General features: G+C 41.0%; 1 protein-coding gene across 5 annotated transcripts in view; it reads right to left on the reverse strand.

The window, feature by feature from the left end:
• LOC133239799 (zinc finger protein 705A-like) overlaps nucleotides 1–19,246 on the reverse strand; it is a 35,739-nt gene that overhangs the window by 7,994 nt on the left and 8,499 nt on the right. For 3 of the 5 annotated variants that reach the window (XR_009733967.1, XR_009733969.1, XR_009733968.1), the window contains 5 exons: nucleotides 14,678–14,763; nucleotides 10,062–10,132; nucleotides 8,433–8,559; nucleotides 7,373–7,468; nucleotides 6,819–6,897 (listed from right to left, as the gene is read on the reverse strand). Coding sequence is in view for 1 of the 5 variants with exons in the window: in XM_061404085.1 (XP_061260069.1) it covers nucleotides 6,819–6,897; nucleotides 7,373–7,468; nucleotides 8,433–8,559; nucleotides 10,062–10,073 (314 nt within the window). In the remaining 4 variants the exon portion in view is untranslated. Of the gene's footprint in view, nucleotides 1–6,818; nucleotides 6,898–7,372; nucleotides 7,469–7,989; nucleotides 8,560–10,061; nucleotides 10,133–14,677; nucleotides 15,708–19,246 lie in introns of those variants that run through there. The other 2 variants (XM_061404085.1, XR_009733970.1) reach the window with 2 other exon arrangements.

The raw sequence follows: 19,246 nt of genomic DNA on the forward strand, positions 1-19,246 counted from the left end.
GTGAAGCCTCTGAAAAATCAGAGTTCATTGTGTGACCCCATTCCACATTTTATTCAGGTGAGTCCTTAGTTATGCACCTACTCACTTCCTGGAGAAGGAAATGGCAACCCACTCCAGTGTTCTTGCCTGGAGAATCCCAGGGACGGGGGAGCCTGGTGGGCTGCCGTCTATGGGGTCGCACAGAGTCGGACACGACTGAAGCGACTTAGCAGCAGCAGCAGCACCCTCCAAACAGTCACTGCTATGCCACCCCTGCCCTCCCCCCACATAGCAGCCCTGGAAAGAATACCCAAGCAATATATTATAATATCCCCTAACCTCTCAGACACCACAGAAGCCCTTCTTATCATTAACTTAATGTTCTTTTCCCCAAGCAAAAATGAAAGTTTTTTCAAAGGAGGTCTCCCCTGCTTTGCTCCCAAGGCTTGGAAATGTATTGCCTTTCAACAGACTTCCACACTGAACCTATATCTATAGGGGAAGTGCTCTCAATACTAAGCAGATGGGTGTTCTTCCCAAACTAACACAATTACTACTTCCCAAACTAACACAATTACAACTACTAACAGATCATAGCCTGAGGCCAATTAAATAAGCACATCCCAGGGTGAAACTGACATAATTTTTTGAAAAGTGATTGTACTGTTCAACTAGGGTGGAAACAGGTCATGTGTGAGGATGATGAGCAAAATTCAACATCTTGGTGTTCTGGCGGGAGAGGGATCGGCTGTGATCAGGGAAGTCCCTATTAATATTTTATATAATAAACACAGGTGAAAGCCCATAGTACTCTTAACTCCAGAATATCTATTTGACTCCATTTTATGATCTCTATGTTGGGAATTCCCTTGTGGTCCAGGGATTAGGACTGTGCTCTGATTGCAGAGGGCCCAGGTTCAATCCCTGGTTGGAGAACTAAAGTCCCATATCCCAAGGGCACAGCCAAAAAAAAAAAAAAACCTCTTAATTGAAACTTGTGATGTGATGAAGCATCATTTGCCTGGTTTACTTCTTTGAGCAACACTGAGACAGTTATTGAAAGCCTTTTTCTAGTAGCTCCAATGTCTGTCCTTCCTCAGGGACAGTATCCATTTTTCTTTTTCTCCTAAGGATGGGATGTATTTTCTTATCTCTTTGCATGAAATACTGGATATTTTGAATATTATAATGTGTCTAGAAATGAGACTCTCCTGCCTTCCTGAGATTTGTTGACATTTTATGTGGTTTGTGCTTATTTGTTTAATGATTTTCTGAACTTTGTGTAAAAGGTTTTGTTATGTATGATATGCTATTGAGGTCTGTATTAGTTTGGTGGCCACCTTGTGATTTGAGAGAGATCTCCTTAAATACTAGAGCCAAAACCAAAAAGCGCCCCCCCCCCGCCCCCCACACAAAATACTCTGCCAGTATTAACAGATCTCCGTGTTGGTGCTTAAAGCTTAGCCAGGAGGTTTACAACTCTGTCTCACCCTTCACTCACTGCTTGCTCTTACTGTCTTGCATCACCGTGCAAGATTTGAGGATCCACCTTCTTTGAGAAGCACTGTCCTTGTATATATAACTATAGTGTGAGATGATGGACTACACCAAGGATAGAAAGCCTGCACCATCTGAAAATACAGAGGTAGGTAGCACAGAGGGTGGTTTTCATTTCCTGTGTGGAAAACACCAGTGAGAGGCCTCCCCAATAACATGAACTAAAACCTAGAAATAGGTAAGAAAGCAGATCCTCAAATCCTTTGAGAAGTTCTTCTATATGACATGTGTAAGATCTAGAAACTCCTCTAAGTTTAAATACATGAAAGATTGAATGATATGCAGAACTGCCTCTAAAGCTGGCTCTAGTGTTGCCACATCAGAGAAAAAGCCATCCACGTGCATGGGTCTCCCCTTCCCCAGCGCTCCGTGACCCTCCTCATCACAACGCCCGTAGTCTAGTCACAGCCTTGTGAGCAGTCAGCCATAACTGCGGCAAGAGAGCAACCACCGGGTCTCCAGCCTTTTCCATATGGGAGGACAACCTCCAGGTGATAACTGTACTGGACTCAGAAGACTAATATCACCACCACATTTAATATTCAAAGGTACCCCTTACTCAGTTTATTAGTTCCTGAAGACAAATCTGTCCTTTAGGGAAAACTAGCCCAGAGGAAGGTGACCAACTGGTGATTCATGATCAAGTGTATGGAACCTTCTGAAAAGCATCTCTGAATTGACTGAGAACTATAGTTGTATTCAAGTTAAACTGCATTGAATAAAGACAGTATTTCTTAGGGATTTTCACATTTTAAAAACTTAATTACAGTGTTACAAGTCAAATATGATTGAGATGAAAACAAAGTGAATTTCTTCTTGCAGCCCCCAGGCAGTGAGAGCCCTCAGAGACTAGAACAGGATTTGATGACAGGTTGACTATAGTCATGTCTGGAATTCAAAAGAAAAACCAGTAAGATTTTAGATAACCTATACTAGAACTTCTAGTATTAAAGTAGAAGGTGAATTTAAATGATACTAATTACAATAATGATAATACAGTAATTAATGAAAATATTAATGATGGAATATTTTAATGGTAAATTTCAATTTCATTAACATGTAATATGTGCTTATACTGAATTATGCAGTAATTAAACAATGATAATATCAAATAATGAAGTACTGTTAACATAGTCTATATTACTAGTATATCAGAATTTGAAAGATATGTTAATAAAATTTTAATAGAATGCTTTCTAACATTCTCAGTAATAGTTATACAAAAGTTGTGTGAGATATTTATTCAACAAATAAAGTAACATTTCTCAACATCAGTTTTAGGTTTACAACAAAACTGAGAAGGTACAGAGACTGCTCCTTCCCCCAAACCATGCAGTCTCCCACATTATGGACACCACTACTAGATGGTCCATTTTTTAATAAAGATGAAGCTGCACTGACGCCTCATAACCATCCATGGTCTACAGTTTGCGTTACAGTTTGCTCTTGGTGGTGTACATTCTGTGAATTTGGACAAATGTATAATGATGTGTGTCCATCATTATAATGTCATACAGAGTATTTTCACTGCTCTAAAAGTCCTCTTTGCTGATTAACTTTTTAAAAAGTGTACATTTACAAAAGAATGAGTTATCTGAAGTTATATTTTAATAGCTTTAATTTTCCATGTAATAAAATTATTGCCACCATTTATTTATGAAGAATTCCTAGAATGGTTAATGTTCTCATCTGAAATGTCAAGTAATTCACACTCTGGCATACTTTACATATATCATTTCTTGGTAAAGAACACTTTATCTGAATGTTTTATTACTATTAACTAGATTATCTTAATCTACAACTTAATCTATGCGTGCTAAAAAAAATATTTGTTAGGTTAATACCATTGATTTTAAATTTCATAATAATTGATTATATTTTGATGTAAAATTTTCATTTTATGTAATTTTTTTATTTCAGTTCTTTTGGAGGAATGTCCTCTGTACATCAACAGTTATGTGGGTACGTGAATGAACCTAGCATGAAATGTTGCTAGATGACAGACCCTAAGATAGAATTAAAAATAGACATTATTTTATTCTTTATATGCCTGGAACATAAAAATCCACATATTATCACATGAATTAGCAGGGTACGTTATGTATAAATCAAAACACATTTATTTTTCCACTATGCTGGCTCTCTAAAAAACAAGCTGTAATAGATTTCCAAAATCAGCTTTTGGGAATTCCCTGACGGTCCAGTGGTTAGGGACTTGGTGCTCTCACTACCCTGGCCTAGGCTCAATCCCTAAATGGGGGACTTAAGATCCCTCAAACCACGTGGCACAAAAAAAGTAAACTTTTAATGTATGTTCTAAATATGATAATCCAGATTTAATAGTGACAATAACAAAACAGCACACATTCCTATACTATGTTACAGAGCATACAATAGCATTTAGTAATCATTCATACGGAGAAGGCAGTGGCACCCCACTCCAGTACTCTTGCTTGGAAGATCCCATGGATGGAGGAGCCTGTTAGGCTGCAATCCATGGGGTCGCTAAGAGTCGGACAAGACTGAGCGACTTCACTTTCACTCTTCACTTTCATGCATTGGAGAAGGAAATGGCAACCCATTCCAGCATTCTTGCCTGGAGACTCCCAGGGATGGGGGAGTCTGGTGGGCTGCCGTCTATGGGGTCGCACAGAGTCGGACACGACTGAAGTGACTTAGCAATCATTCATAACTTTCCTTGTTATTCTCCTCAATCAAATTAAAAAACTAGAGAAGTTTGGGAAATAGAAAGTTCACCTTTCTGTTGGAGAAAATGACTACTGGTCCCCAGAAAGCAGGAGTGAACGTATTATTGTACGATAGTTGGTGAGATAAACTGTAAACACTTGAGGCCATTTTCCTCTGGGAGATTCAGCCCACTAGGCCCAGGTGAGTGCTGCAGTGCCCAGAGCATGTGCTGTGAGCGTGCCCGCCAGCACACCCACACAGGCTTGGTGGATCCCACGTGCACTGGCGTTTCATTGTTACATCACATACAGTTTACACATTCAGAGTAAAAGCCAAAGGGGTTTTTTGTTTGTTTTCATTTCAACTAGTTTTTCACTGTCATGAATGCTCCATACAAAATGAATTTTGTGATAGAAATGTCTATTTTGTATCAATTCACTTACTACTTAAATGTTCTCAAATGAGACTAGGGAAGCCACTGTGGCACATAAACGTAGGTCACTGATCAGCCTTTGAATATCTCACTCACTCCAAGCTGGCATCTGGAGTAAGGCAGGCTCTGCACTTACCAGCCCTGAATCCAACAGGGCAGGCATTAAAGCAGCTTCTGAGACTGAGCTGAGTGCAGTGATACCCAAGTTGGGGTGCAGAGAGAAAACTGACATCTGTTCCTGGTGCAAGGGAAAGTGAGAGACCAACATCAGGAGAAACTGCGGAGGGATCAGCCCTAAGGGGAATGAACCAGGGCTCACGGGCGGCCTGGACCCTGGCTCATCCCTTTGCTGAAGGTCGCTGTTACCACCAGCCCAGCTCCCATCCTCCTCCAGTAGGCTCTCTGGCTCCCATATTTTCCATCAGGTTTTTACTCCATTTCTGTTTTCTCTTGGACCTAGAGTGCAGAGCAGACACCCTGAAAGCTCTAGCTCACCTGCTGTCCTCATCTTCTTTGAGGGCATTTCCACATTAATTGCAGACACACAATTTGTCCCTGTGTAGGTTCTCTGGTGTGTATAAATATTAAAATTGAGGATGAAGACAGTCCTTCATTACATTTATAGTGTGAGTTCTTTCACATCAACTAAGGTTAAAGAACTATTTGAAAGCTTTTCCATAACGTGATTATTTTCTTTAAGGATTGGACATATGCCTGGAATTTTGGCCACATTTATTTCACATGTAGGATTCCTCTTTGGTGTGAACTCTCTCGTGCTATCTAAGGCCAGAGTTTTAACCAAAGGATTCCTAGTTTTTCCCCACTGTGATTCTCTTTTGTTGACTAAAGATGAAGGAAAGGATGACAGGAAGCTTTACCATGTTTATTACAGACAGAGGATTTCTTTTGTATGAATGTAAGTTAGCCTTTTGACTGAAACACTTCGCATATTCATGACATTTATAGGGTTTCTCTGCAGTGTGTGTTCTTCAGTGTACACAAAGCTGAGTGCACTGATGGAATTCTTTGCCACATGTGTTGCATTTACAGGGTTTCTCTCCTGGGTGAGTTGTTCTGTGTGAATGTAAGTAAGTGCTTTGGCTGAACTGCTTCCCACATACCTTACATTTACATGGTTTCTCTCCCACATGAATTCTTCATGCAAGTAAACATTAGCCCTATGGCTGAAGCTGTTGGAGAAGACTTAAGAGTCCCTTGGACTGCAAGGAGATCAAACCAGTCAGTCCTAAAGGAAATCAGTCCTGAATATTCATTGGAAGGACTATTGCTGAAGCTGAAACTCCAATACTCTGGCCCCCTGATGCAAACAATTGACTCATTGGAAAAGATTCTGATGCTGAGAAAGATTGAAGGCAGGAGGAGAAGGGGACGACAGAGGATGAGATGGCTGGATGGAATTACCGACTCAATGGACATGAGTTTGAGCAAGCTCCAGGAGTTGGTGATGGACAGGGAAGCCTGGTGCACTGCAGTCTATGGGGTTGCAAAGATTTGGACACAACTGAGCAACTGAACTGAATTGATGGCTGAAGCATTTACCACATTTGTTAGGTTTATAGGGTTTTTCTCCAGTGTGTGTCCTTTCATGTATAGAGAGCTGAGTGCTCTGGTAGAATTCTTTCCCATGTTTATTACATTTACAGTTTTTTCCCCCCATATGATTTAGCACGTGTCTTGCCACTGTATATCTGTGGGTGAAAATGTCCCCCAAATCATTATATCCATGTATATCCTCTCTAGTGTGAAATCTCTGCTGTTCCAAGGAGACAAGGAGACGTTAATTTTTCTCTACACGACTTCTAGTTTGACCATGCCACGAATAGGCTCCTGTTGAATGCTATTTACATACTCATTGTGTGTTATTTTCTACAACACAGATTTCCTGTTTCATAACATCTCAACTGCAAATCTATTAAATATTTCATTAGTTTCGAAGCCATGTTTATGCAATTATTTTATAAGTACTCAGGTTATGGTTGCAAGTATGAATTAATTTTCTTCCCTAAATTGAAACCATCTAAACTTTCTGCTGCAGCAGCATTTACGTTCACCTCAAATAACCGTGGTGTCCTGCATTCTAAAGCCTTTCAGTTTCCATGCCTTTAATGAAAAGGGATGGGTTCACCCCCTTGAGACTTACCATTTACAATTAGATAAGTCTTCCTTGCAGGTATCTTGCAGGAATATTTCTTCTTGTCTCACAGGGTCACCTTTCCTGTCTAAAATAATGTTAAAAAAATGCTAGTGTGGCACTGGAGGAAGAAAACGGTTGAAAGCATGCAAGGCCTGCGTGAGTATGTTTCAAATACTGACCCTGACACAGAGCAAGAATGTGGAAAGGAGGTAAAGTGAGTTAAAACCCATTTTAGAAAACTGAAAATTAAAAAGTATTTTCAGGATTTCAATAAGAGACAAAATAAAATCAAGATTGGTTGTTGATAAGGTAAAGAGAAGGAAATTTGTCAAAGGTAAGAAAACAGGACAAAGAACATTATACAAAACTTTAAGAGGATGTGAACAGTTCCTTTCTGAGGCCCAAAGAAAATGCTAAAGAGAGTACAGGTCCCAGTGGCCTCCACCACTTTCCTGAAAACAGAATTCACTCAGGAACCTCTGCCGCTGACATTTCCAGGCATCTGCTCCCCTAGTATCAGGATCTTCCTGATACTGACCACACGGGAGCCTGGAACTCACCTGAACTCGGGCACTGGGGAAATCCTTTCTCTTCCTTCCACAACTCTGCTCCCTGCTCCAGCTGGGAAATCACATCTGACTTGCAGAGTTGATGCCCTGTTTAGAGGTGGGAAAAGGTATTTTTGTCTTGGATTTAATTCAGGGTTAAAGAACTATGCGCATTCTTCCATTTCAGGGCAGGCTGCCAAGGAAGGACATGGTGAATACCGGAGAACAGCCCAGGAAGAGCACCCCTGACAACACTAAAGCTTCTTTCAGGAAGCTGTTCCTTCTGAGCAGGAACAACATCCTGGCACTGGGCCAACACAGGTGGCTCTTCTTGCTGATGTGTGGGCCTGAGGTCAAAGCTAGAGTGAAGAAGCCTCAGTGTTTTCAATGGAGAAATTAAATCTTCCCACAGTAGGATAGGTCCATGGGGTCGCAAAGAGTCGAACACGACTAAGCGACGGAACAACAACAGTAAGATAAACTTTACTTTTAAAAAAGAATCCAAAACACAGAAGCTCCACAGGAACAATCTAATTTCTCTTTGGAAATAGATCGCTGGTATAATTTTCATTAATGCATTTTTAACTATCAGGTAAGTAAACAGAGTTATTTATACATATACACACATATATATATGGCATATATGTATAATGTCATATATGAAACGAGTCACCAGTCCAGGTTCGATGCATGATACTGGATGCTTGGGGCTGGTGCACTGGGACGACCCAGAGGGATGGTATGGGGAGGAAGGAGGGAGGAGGGTTCAGGATGGGGAACACATGTATACCTGTGGCGGATTCATTTTGATATATGGCAAAACCAATACAATATTGTAAAATTAAAAAATAAAAATAAAAAAAAGAAGCAAGAAAGGCAGGGAAGAGTGGTCAGGAAAACTATAATCTTTGGGGCTGACAAAAAACAGGTATAAGTAAATAAATAAACGAATTAACTTCAAGGAGTTTTAAGAACCATGAAAGAATGTGAATGAGGGCTGAGAAGGGAGGGGAATATGTAGAAGCTGTTCTGGATACTTGTTTTAAAAATGCATCAATGTTGACAGACTCACCCACAGAGACCAGATGGCTAATGCTCTCCAGCATCACTTCTCCGAACAGCTTTCTCTGGGAGGTGTCCAGCAGGGCCCACTCTTCCTTGGTGAAGTCTACAGCCATATCCTTGAGGGTCACTGTTTCCTAAAACATGGACATTTTGTGCAGCCAGGGCCTTCCCCACGAAGTGCCATGGAAAGATACTGTATGCAGTAGGGCTGTGGTTAGATTGCTGTGTAAGAAAAAGCTCAACTTTGTTTGGGGTTCTGGTCAAACTTTTCTCTAGGCTGACATGCCGTGTGTCTCTCACACATACTCACAGACGCACCACTTTGAAAACAAAATGCTTTCCCTGGTGGCTCAGCTGGTAAAGAATCCTCCTGCATTACAGGAGACCTGGGTTCGATCCCTGGGTTGGCAAGATCCCCTAGAGAAAGGAAAGGCTACCCACTCCAGTATTCTGGCCGGGGGAATTCCAGGGACTGTACAACCTATGGGGTCGCAGAGTCGGACACGACTGAGTCACTTTCACTTTCACTTTCTTTGAAAACAAAATATCATTACAGTGAATGAGGTAACTGTAGTGGAAATAATCTGGCAAAGCAATGGCCAAATTCTGCAGAACTGAACACTCTCCTGGAGAACGTGATAATTAGGTGGCTTCTCCCATCTCTGCACAACTCATATGTTCATGACGCAGAATAAGACGTACAGTTCAGAAGCAAACCCCAAGGGGCCCTAGAACTGCTACACAGAAGGAGTGTCCTGACCCGACCCTCCTGTGATGGGACCTTGCATCTCCATCTTCTCTAGGACCTTCAAGCATGGGTTATCAAGGTCCCTCCTGTACCACCAAGCTGTTTATATGCTAACAGGAAATAGAGGCCTCTCAGTGGAACCTGATCTTTCCAGCCCTTCAAAAATTGCTACAGGACCCTAGGTTTATGCTGATATAATCCTTCTTCTTAATGCACAGCCCAAAATAGTAAAACAGTACCAGACATTTCTTTCTGTTTGCAGTTTTGATTACAAAGAAGGAAACTGGGTTGTTGGGGACAAAAGGGATAAGGAGATTTTTTTTTTCTTTTTTTAAGTTATTTAAATGTGCAAGTATATTCTATAAAATTTTGAATAAATTTAAAATTGGGGGAAAATAATGATTCCTTATTGCTCTCTTGCTTGCCTCCTCTCACCCCAATCTCCATGCTGCAGAGCCCTCCTCTGCAGCATCCAAATTACTGGATGGACTAAACTCACTTGAAAAACAAACAACTGCCTCCCTGCAGGACTAGACACTTTTGCTCTTACTCGTTTCTGCTGCCTATGTTCACCACATGCCTAAGCCCACCGCAGACACTAACATGGGATAAATTCAAAGAAACAACTTTTTACCTTTTCTTCAAGGACATCCTTAAGGGAGTGAGGAATGGAGTAAAGCAGTGTAAATACTGGGTAGGGAATTATTTCTCAATTAGTCCCCAACCTGCCCTAAGCCTCCCAGAGTCCTGAGGAAAAATGACTGACAGTAATTTAATTTCATGGGGGCCCCAGGAAATCCAGGCCAAGACTCAAAACCCACTCATCCCCGGGGAAAAAAAAAAGAAAAGATAGGTATCAATTCACAAGAACGAGCAAGTCCTACTCACCTGGGGTTCCATTGTCTGCAACTTGGTCGCCCTGTCTTCGTGTGTATTGTCACCAAAGGACAGTTCAATGACTAAACAGACAAAGTTGAGGAAAGAGAAAGAAGCCGAGAGACTCCAGTCATTTCTAACATCCCCAGAAAAGCCCACCATCTTGAATCTGCAAACCTTCACATGGTAATGCTCCCCACCTCAGTACAACCCACAAGTACCTGCAGAGAGAGGGAGCAAAGACAAATGGGGAGGGGGCTCTCCTCTCGAAGGGGCAGCAATAAGTCTTTGGCTCTTGACAGTCATAAAGAAGATATTAACATCCTCATTAAAAAGATAACAAAGCAGAAGCATGGGGCTTTAGGGTTTAATTAGGCATGTTATTCAGATGGATTATTTAATCCCATCCCTGGCAGCTATCAGGGCTTCTCTGATAGCTCAGTTGGTAAAGAATCCGCCTGCAATGCAGGAGACCCCAGTTAGATTCCTGGGTTGGGAAGATCCCCTGGAGAAGGGAAAGGCTACCCACTCCAGTATTCTGGCCTGGAGAATTCCATGGACTGTATAGTCCATGGGGTCGCAAAGAGTCGGACATGACTTAGTGACTTTCACTTCACTCACTTTCACTGGCAGCAAATCCTAAGAGAACCTGACTCCTGCCATGTGGAGATTCTCTTAGTCACAGAAAAAAAAAAAAAAGAAGTAAAACAAAAATGACTATCTTTATTCAGCAACTCTGAGCCTTTAGCTGGTTTCCTGTCACCTGATTTGAAATTGTTAAAAAATTTTTTTTCAGATAAAAACACACTGGGGACACTGCCAAGAAGCAAACATTTTGGTGATTATGAAGAGTTCATATTTTAACTTAAAGTAAGAGAGAGTCAACCCAGGATGCATTTCTGCAAGCATATTTATGCTATGCTTTAGCTATACCCTAACTATGTAAATCACTACTACAAATTTTTAAAATATTATGCCCTTTCAGAATAATTGAATCACAACTTACAAATGTTTTTGGTATAAATAAAGTGTGTCTTAACTAATATTTTAAAAAGTAAAACTTAGGGACTTCCCTGGTGGTCCAGTGGTTAAGAATCTGCCTGCCAGTGCAGGAGACATGGGTTCAATCCCTGACCCGGGAAGATTCCACCTGCCACTGAGCAACTAAGCCCCCAAACCGCAACTAGACAATAAGCCCTGCTCATAGCAACTAGAGAAAGCTGATATGCAGCAGTGAAGACCCAGGGCAGCCAAAAATAAATAAATATTTTTCCTTAAAAAAAAAAAAAATAGAACTGAGATGTCTCAGGCTATCTGGCTATGATGGCAGCCTGGCAGGTCTTTCTTGTTCGCCGATCCTGCTGACCCCTCCACCTGCCCTCCGCCCTCCGTCTCAAGAAAGAACATGCAATTCTGAAAAAGTGTTAACCGATTATCATTTTGAGTCTAAGCTTTTGTTTCAAAATCAGTATTTTCCCTTCATTTCTTTTTATGACAATTTTATAAACTTCCAACTGTCCTAGGTTTCTTTCAATAATTCCTACCACACCTAGGTTCTGCAGAAGACCTGCCCTAGGATGAAATTAACTCAGAATTATAAAAAAACTGTTATTGGGTCACAACACAAAAAAAGTTAATCATGCAATAATTCAACTTGAAACTGGGATACGCGGAGAAGCATTACTTTAAAGGTATGAGAGAGAAGACAATTTTCTTTAAAGCCTGGAAAGTGAACTTACGATATATTCTGATTTGGATGTGGGGGGAGGGGAATCAATATTTAAATATGGTTGGAAGTTTTAAAACACCCACTCTTCAATTTTTCAATATTCCAACTATTTCCACTTTACAGAAAAATTACCCTCTAAAAATAAACAAACACTTGTAGTGTTGCAAACACTTTCCTTCCCCCCGAGACCGGGTGACTGATGACCAGACCCTTCTGCGTCCCCAAGACATGCGACGAACCGCGGCTCATGGTTGCTCCCACCATCCACACGTCTACACGGTTCCCTTCCTCCAAACTTGTATAGAGATTTCTCCTCAGAAGCCATTCCGAATCCATAAAAATACTAAAGCAGGCTGTGATTTTTCACCCCAAACCACTTAATGAAAGAATACTTCTGTAAAAGAAGTCTTGTTCATAGTGCTGCTGCTGCTTCTGCTAAGTTGCTTCAGTCGTGTCCGACTCTGTGCGACCCCATAGATGGCAGCCCACCAGGCTCCTCCGTCCCTGGGATTCTCCAGGCAAGAACACTGGAGTGGGTTGCCATGTCCTTCTCCAATGCATGAAAGTGAAGAGTGAAAGTGAAGTCGCTCAGTCGTGTCCGACTCTTAGCGACCCCATGGATTGCAGCCTACCAGGCTCCTCCATCCATGGAATTTTCCAGGCAAGAGTACTGGAGTGGGTCGCCATTGCCTTCTCTGGTTCATAGTGCATAGGAGTCTAATTTATAGTGCACAAGAACGTGAATAATAGGACACGGAAAAAGCCCAGAAAATGAAAAGCACATTCCCTCTATTTGAGAGAAATATCTCCTGGTCCCTGTGGGTCCCCAGGGTTCGAAACTCCTGTCCTCTCACCAGGAGACGGTGTCGAGCTCCCCGCGCAGCAACGCATTCTCCACGTGGCGCGCTCTGGTGCCCTGTGCAGACGGCTGGGCGCAGTACAGGATGCCCGGAGGTCGGGAGTGCGGGGGGGGCGGGGGGGACGGGGGCCGGCTAGAAGATCCCGTGTGCCCATGGATGACAGACGAGAACATCAGGATGAATTATTAAGCTCGGTCTATGTTAATATAAACGACAGTTATTCTTTATGGACATGCATCTCTGTCTATGTGTGTGTTACTCGCTCAGCTGTGTCTGACTTTTTGAGACCCACCTCCCACATTGCAGGCAGATTCTTTACTATCTGAGCCACTAGGGAAGCCATGTCTTTGTCTATTTGTATATATTGATCAGTGGATTGATAGACACAACTTAGGTGGGAATACACAGGTCAGGACAAACAAAAATTTCCTCACACTGTCCGCTGAAAAGCCAAGAAACAAGAACTCCCCTCTAGCAATGAACACATTCAGACCTATGCTGTTGTTTTTGAAATCATATTTGCTAATAAAAACAAAACCATATTCCTTGGATAAATAGTTCATTCTAGGGTTGCAGCAGGAGAAGGCAATGGCACCCCACTCTAGTACTCTTGCCTGGAAAATCCCATGGACGGAGGAGCCTGGTGGGCTGCAGTCCATGGGGTCGCTCAGAGTCAGACAGGACTGAGCGACTTCACTTTCACTTTTCACTTTCATGCTTTGGAGAAGGAAATGGCAACCCACTCCAGTGTTCTTGCCTGGAGAATCCCAGGGACGGAGGAGCCTGGTGGGCTGCCGTCTATGGGGTCGCAGAGAGTTGGACACGACTGAAGTGACTTAGCATAGCATAGCATAGTATAGGGTTGGAGCAGGAAATATACAGATTTGTAGATTCTTGTAGTTCCAGAAAGTGAGGAAGTGTTAATTCAGCAAAACAGCTACACACACACACACACACACACACACACATACACACACACAGATACACATACACACACACACACACACAAACACACACACACATAGAGGCATAAATGGGATTATGTCAAAAGAAAACAGAAGTCAACTAAAAGAGTTCCCAAGGGCCCAAACTGGAACATTTTGAGCAACAGGATAAAGTTGTACTCACTATATCCTAGGATACAAAGTAAATATCCAAGAGTTCATACTGATTTAAATAAAAAATAGGACTTCCCTGGTGGTCCAGTGGTTAAGCTTCTGCTCTCTCAAGGCAGGGGACACAGTTTGATCCCTAGTCAGGTAACTAAGATCCCACATGCTGCATGGTGTAGCCAAAATAAATAAATAAATGTATAAAGGATTATCTATATAAACAAATTGGAGGACAGTACAAATCTCCCGTGGAGAGGAATTCCTGATAATTTATGTGGATATCAGCAATCAAGGAGGTGGAGCATAACTCTCCACGCCTCAAAGGCTGTACGTAGTGAAATCCTTCCAAAACAACACATTTTTGGACATGATATAAGCATAACTTTACACTGGAGAAATCTAATCTAAGTAGCTGGACTAACAACACTAGTATCCTAGTATTAAGTCGTTTCAGACTTGTAGCCTTGAAATGAAATGATGAGAATGGTGGATGGTACCTCTGCCATCTTTCTCAAAAAACAAATTAAATAAAAATCCAACAAACAGGGGCTTCCAGGTGGCTTAGTGGTAAAGAATTTGTTCTATCCCCAGTCCAGGAAGATCCTACATGCCACAGAGCAACCAAGCTCACAGGCCACAACTGCTGAAGTCTGAATGCTGTAGAGCCTGTGTTTGGCAACAAGAGATGCCTCAGCAATGAGAAGCCCTCACACCGCAAGTAAAGAGTAGCTCCATCTCGCAACAACTAGAGAAAAGTACATATAGTAACAAAGACCCAGCACAGCCAAAAATAAATAATTTTAAAAATTATTTTAAAAACCCAACAAACAATAAAACACAAAAGCCAATGTGATCATAAGAAAAATCATTGGCTATATCCCAATGAACTAAATTCCACAAAATTCCAAGATTCCCTGGAGTACTTACAAAGTTCTGCAGTTGCCCGAAAGAGGTGGTCACTTTCTTCAGGACTTCCAGGCCAGTATCAACATTTCCTGGATACCAGAGGTGACCTAGAAAGTTTTCATCAACTTAAGAGGAGGTAGGTAGCTGTCTCTGAGCAGCCATTTTGACCAATGGCAGTTCCCTGGCTTTTAAGCTGAAGTAAAAATTTCTGAAGAGGGAGAAAAGTTTTCTCGGTAGCCTTTCCAAGATGGTTCTTGTGTCGTTAGGGGCATCTGAGAAAGATTTCTGGAGTATTATGCCCACCATTCACTCCGTCACATTCTGTGTCATTAAAAGCTGCCTCTGGGTCCCTGAGTTGAAGTAAGAAATGTAGTGGTTTCTCGAGATGTACAAAGATGCCCTCAGCTGGAGATCCCAGATGTCTACAAACAATTGCTGGGTTTCACAGGGACTTGTGAATCTTTCTAGTCTCAAAAGGGCCCATGACGTCATCCTGGGTCCTCAGATCCCAACATGCAGAACCTCTGCCCCAGAAGGGGAACAAGGTGTATTTCAGGAGTGTCTTCCAACCGAAGGGTTCAGTCAGGTGTATCAGGAGCTTGGAGCTGCAATGTATGAGTATTTGTGTTGCCGACCCCTCACAGACATTTTCAGAAAATCAGACACCCTTGATGAATAAAGAGACTCTATTCATTTTTTATGAATATAACTGAAACACAATACATAAAGGCAACATATGCATTAATAAAAATCATCATGAATGTCAACAGTAACTGTGATCATTATCATCCTAGTGATACTAACAATATAATTCTGACAATAGCACTCAAACTACAAAGAGGGTAGACAAGAGTACAGGTTCCCTTAAGGGAATGACAAGTACAGATCCTGGACTTCTTGGAGATGGTTGGAATCACAGTGTCGGTTACACAATGAAAAGTGTCCCCTGAAGGCAAGGACTACTAACCCCAGGAGGCAACAGAAATGCAAGGCCAATTTCCACATGTGCAATCATAGGGATCCTTTTTTTTTTTTTTATTCTAATTGGAGGCTAATTACTATACAATATTGTAGTGGTTTTTGCCATACATTGACATGAATCAGCCATGGATGTACATGTGTTCCCTATCCTGAACTCCCCTCCCACCTCCTGCCCCATCTCATCCCTCAGGATCATCCCAGTGCACCAGCCCTGAGCACCCTGCCTCATGCATCTAACCTGGACTAGCGATCTGTTTCATATATGATAATATACATGTTTCAGTGCTATTCTCTCAAATCATCCCACCCTCACCCTCTCCCACAGAGTCCAAAAGACTGTTCTTTATATCTGTGTCTCTTTTGCTGTCTCTCATATAGGGTCACCATTGCCATCTTTCTAAATCTTTCTAATGCATATTAGTATACTGTATTGGTGTTTTTCTTTCTGCCTTACTCCACTCTGTATAATAGGCTCCAGTTTCATCCACCTCATTAGAACTGATTCAAATGCATTCTTTTTAATGGCTGAGTAATATTCCATTGTGTATATGTACCATAGCTTTCTTATCCATTCATCTGCCAATGGACATCTAGGTTGCTTCCATGTCCTGGCTATTGTAAACAGTGCTATGATGAACATTGGGGTACATGTGTCTCTTTCAATTCTGGTTTCCTCAGTCTGTATGCCCAGCAGTGGGATTGATGGGTCATATGGCAGTTCTATTTTGAGTTTTTTAAGGAATCTCCACACTGTTCTCCATAGTGACTGTACTAGTTTGCATTCCCACCAACAGTATAAGAGGTATCTCGTTTCTCTACACCCTCTCCAACATTTATTGTTTGTAGACTTTTTGATAGCATCCATTCTGACCAGCATGAGATGGTACCTCATTGTGGTTTTGATTTGAATTTCTCTGATAATGAGTAATGTTGAGCATCTTTTCATGTGTTTGTTAGCCATCTGTAGGTCTTCTTTGGAGAAATGTCTGTTTAGTTCTTTGGCCCATTTTTTGATTGGGTCGTTTATTTTTCTGGAATTGAGCTGCAGGAGTTGCTTGTATATTAATTTTTTGTCAGTTGCTTCATTTGTTATTATTTTCTCCCATTCTGAAGGCTGTCTTTTCACCTTGCTTATAGTTTCCTTCGTTGTGCAAAAGCTTTTAAGTTTAATTAGATCATGTTTGTTTATTTTTGCTTTCATTTCCATTACTCTGGGAGATGGGTCATAGAGGATCCTACTGTGATTTATGTCAGAGAGTGTTTTGCCTATGTCTTCCTCTAAGAGTTTTAAGTTTCTGGTCTTACATTTAGATCTTTAATCCATTTTGAGTTTATTTTTGTGTATGGTGTTAGAAAGTGTTCTAGTTTCATTCTTTTACAAGTGGTTGACCAGTTTTCCCAGCACCACTTGTTAAAGAGATTGTCTTTTCTCCATTGTATATTCTTGCCTCCTTTGTCAAAAATAAGGTGTCCATATGTGCATGAATTTATCTCTGGGCTTTCTATTTTGCTCCATTGATCTATATTTCTGTCTTTGTGCCAGTACCATACTGTCTTGATGACTGTAACTTTGTAGTATAGTCTGAAGTCAAGCAGGTTGATTCCTCCAGTTCCATTCTTCTTTCTCAAGATTGCTTTGGCTATTCGAGGTTTTTTGTATTTCCATACAGATTATGAAATTATTTGTTCTAGTTCTCTGAAAAATACCATTGATAGCTTGATAGGGATTGCATTGAATCTATAGATTGCTTTGGTAGTATACTTATTTTCACTATATTGAGTCTTCCAATCCAAATATATCCACGGTATATTTCTCCATCTATTTGTGTCATCTTTGATTTCTTTCATTAGTGTTTTACAGTTTTCTATATATAGGTCTTTTGTTTCTTTAGGTAGATTTATTCCTAAGTATTCTATTCTTTTCGTTGCAATGGTGAATAGAATTGTTTCCTTAATTTCACTTTCTGTTTTCTCATTGTTAGTGTATGGGAATGCAAGGGATTTCTATGTGTTAATTTTATATCCTGCAACTTTACTATATTCACTGATTAGCTCTAGTTATTTTCTGGTGGAGTCTTTAGGGTTTTCTATATAGAGGATGATGTCATCTGCAAACAGTGAGAGTTTTACTTTCTTCTTTTCCAATCTGTATTCATTTTATTTTTTCTTCTTCTCTGATTGCTGTGGCTAAAACTTCCAAAACTATGTTGAATAGTAGTGGTGAGAGTGGGCACCCTTGTCTTGTTCCTGACTATAGGGGAAATGCTTTCAATTTTTCACCAGTGAAGATAATGTTTGCTGTGGGTTTATCATATATGGCTTTTATTATGTTGAGGAATGTTCCTTCTATTCCTGCTTTCTGTAGGGTTTTTATGATAAATGGATGTTGAATTTTGTCAAAGGCTTTCTCTGCATTTATTGAGATAATCATATAGTTTTTATCTTTCAACTTGTTAATGTGGTGTATCACATTGATTGATTTGTGGGTATTAAAGAATCCTTGAATCCCTGGGATAAAGCCCACTTGGTCATGATGTATGATCGTTTTAATATGTTGTTGGATTCCATTTGCTAGAATTTTGTTAAGGATTTTTGCATCTATGTTCATCAGTGATTTTGGTCTGTAGTTTTCTTTTTTTGTAGCATCTTTGTCTGGCTTTGGTAATCACAGGGATTCTTATGTAAACTCTGGTTCAAAATCTTTAGGTTATTAAGCCGTTCAAAAGCAGCAATGTATATTGCAATTGTATATTGTAGAAAGGCAATGCCAAAAAAATGCTCAAACTACCACACAATTGCACTCATCTCACATGCTAGTAAACTAATGCTCAAAATTCTCCAAGCCAGGCTTCAGCAATATGTGAACTGTGAATTTCCTGATATTCAAGCTGGTTTTAGAAAAGGCAGAGGAACCAGAGATCCAATTGCCAACATCTGCTGGATCATGGAAAAAGCAAGAGAGTTCCAGAAAAGCATCTATTTCTGCTTTATTGACTATGCCAAAGCCTTTGACTGTGTGGATCACAATAAACTGTGGAAAATTCTGAAAGAGATGGGAATACCAGACCACCTGATCTGCCTCTCGAGAAACCTGTATGCAGGTCAGGAAGCAACAGTTAGAACTGGACGTGGAACAACAGCCCGGTTCCAAATAGGAAAAGGAGTACATAAAGGCTGTATATTGTCACCCTGCTTATTTAACTTATATGCAGAGTACATCATGAGAAACGCTGGGCTGGAAGAAACACAAGCTGGAATCAAGATTGCTGGGAGAAATATTAATAACCTCAGATATGCAGATGACACCACCCTTATGGCAGAAAGTGAAGAGGAACTCGAAAGCCTCTTGATGAAAGTGAAAGAGGAGAGTGAAAAAGTTGGCTTAAAGCTCAACATTCAGAAAATGAAGATCATGGCATCCGGTCCCACCACTTCATGGGAAATAGATGGGGAAACAGTGGAAACAGTGGCAGACTTTATTTTTCGGGGCTCCAAAATCACTGCAGATGGTGGCTGCAGCCATGAAATTAAAAGACACTTACTCCTTGGAAGGAAAGTTATGATCAACCTAGATAGCATATTCAAAAGCAGAGATACTACTTTGCCAAC

This window comes from Bos javanicus, chromosome 27 (assembly GCF_032452875.1).
Source record: "Bos javanicus breed banteng chromosome 27, ARS-OSU_banteng_1.0, whole genome shotgun sequence".
In the NCBI taxonomy this organism is placed as follows: Eukaryota; Metazoa; Chordata; class Mammalia; order Artiodactyla; family Bovidae; genus Bos; species Bos javanicus.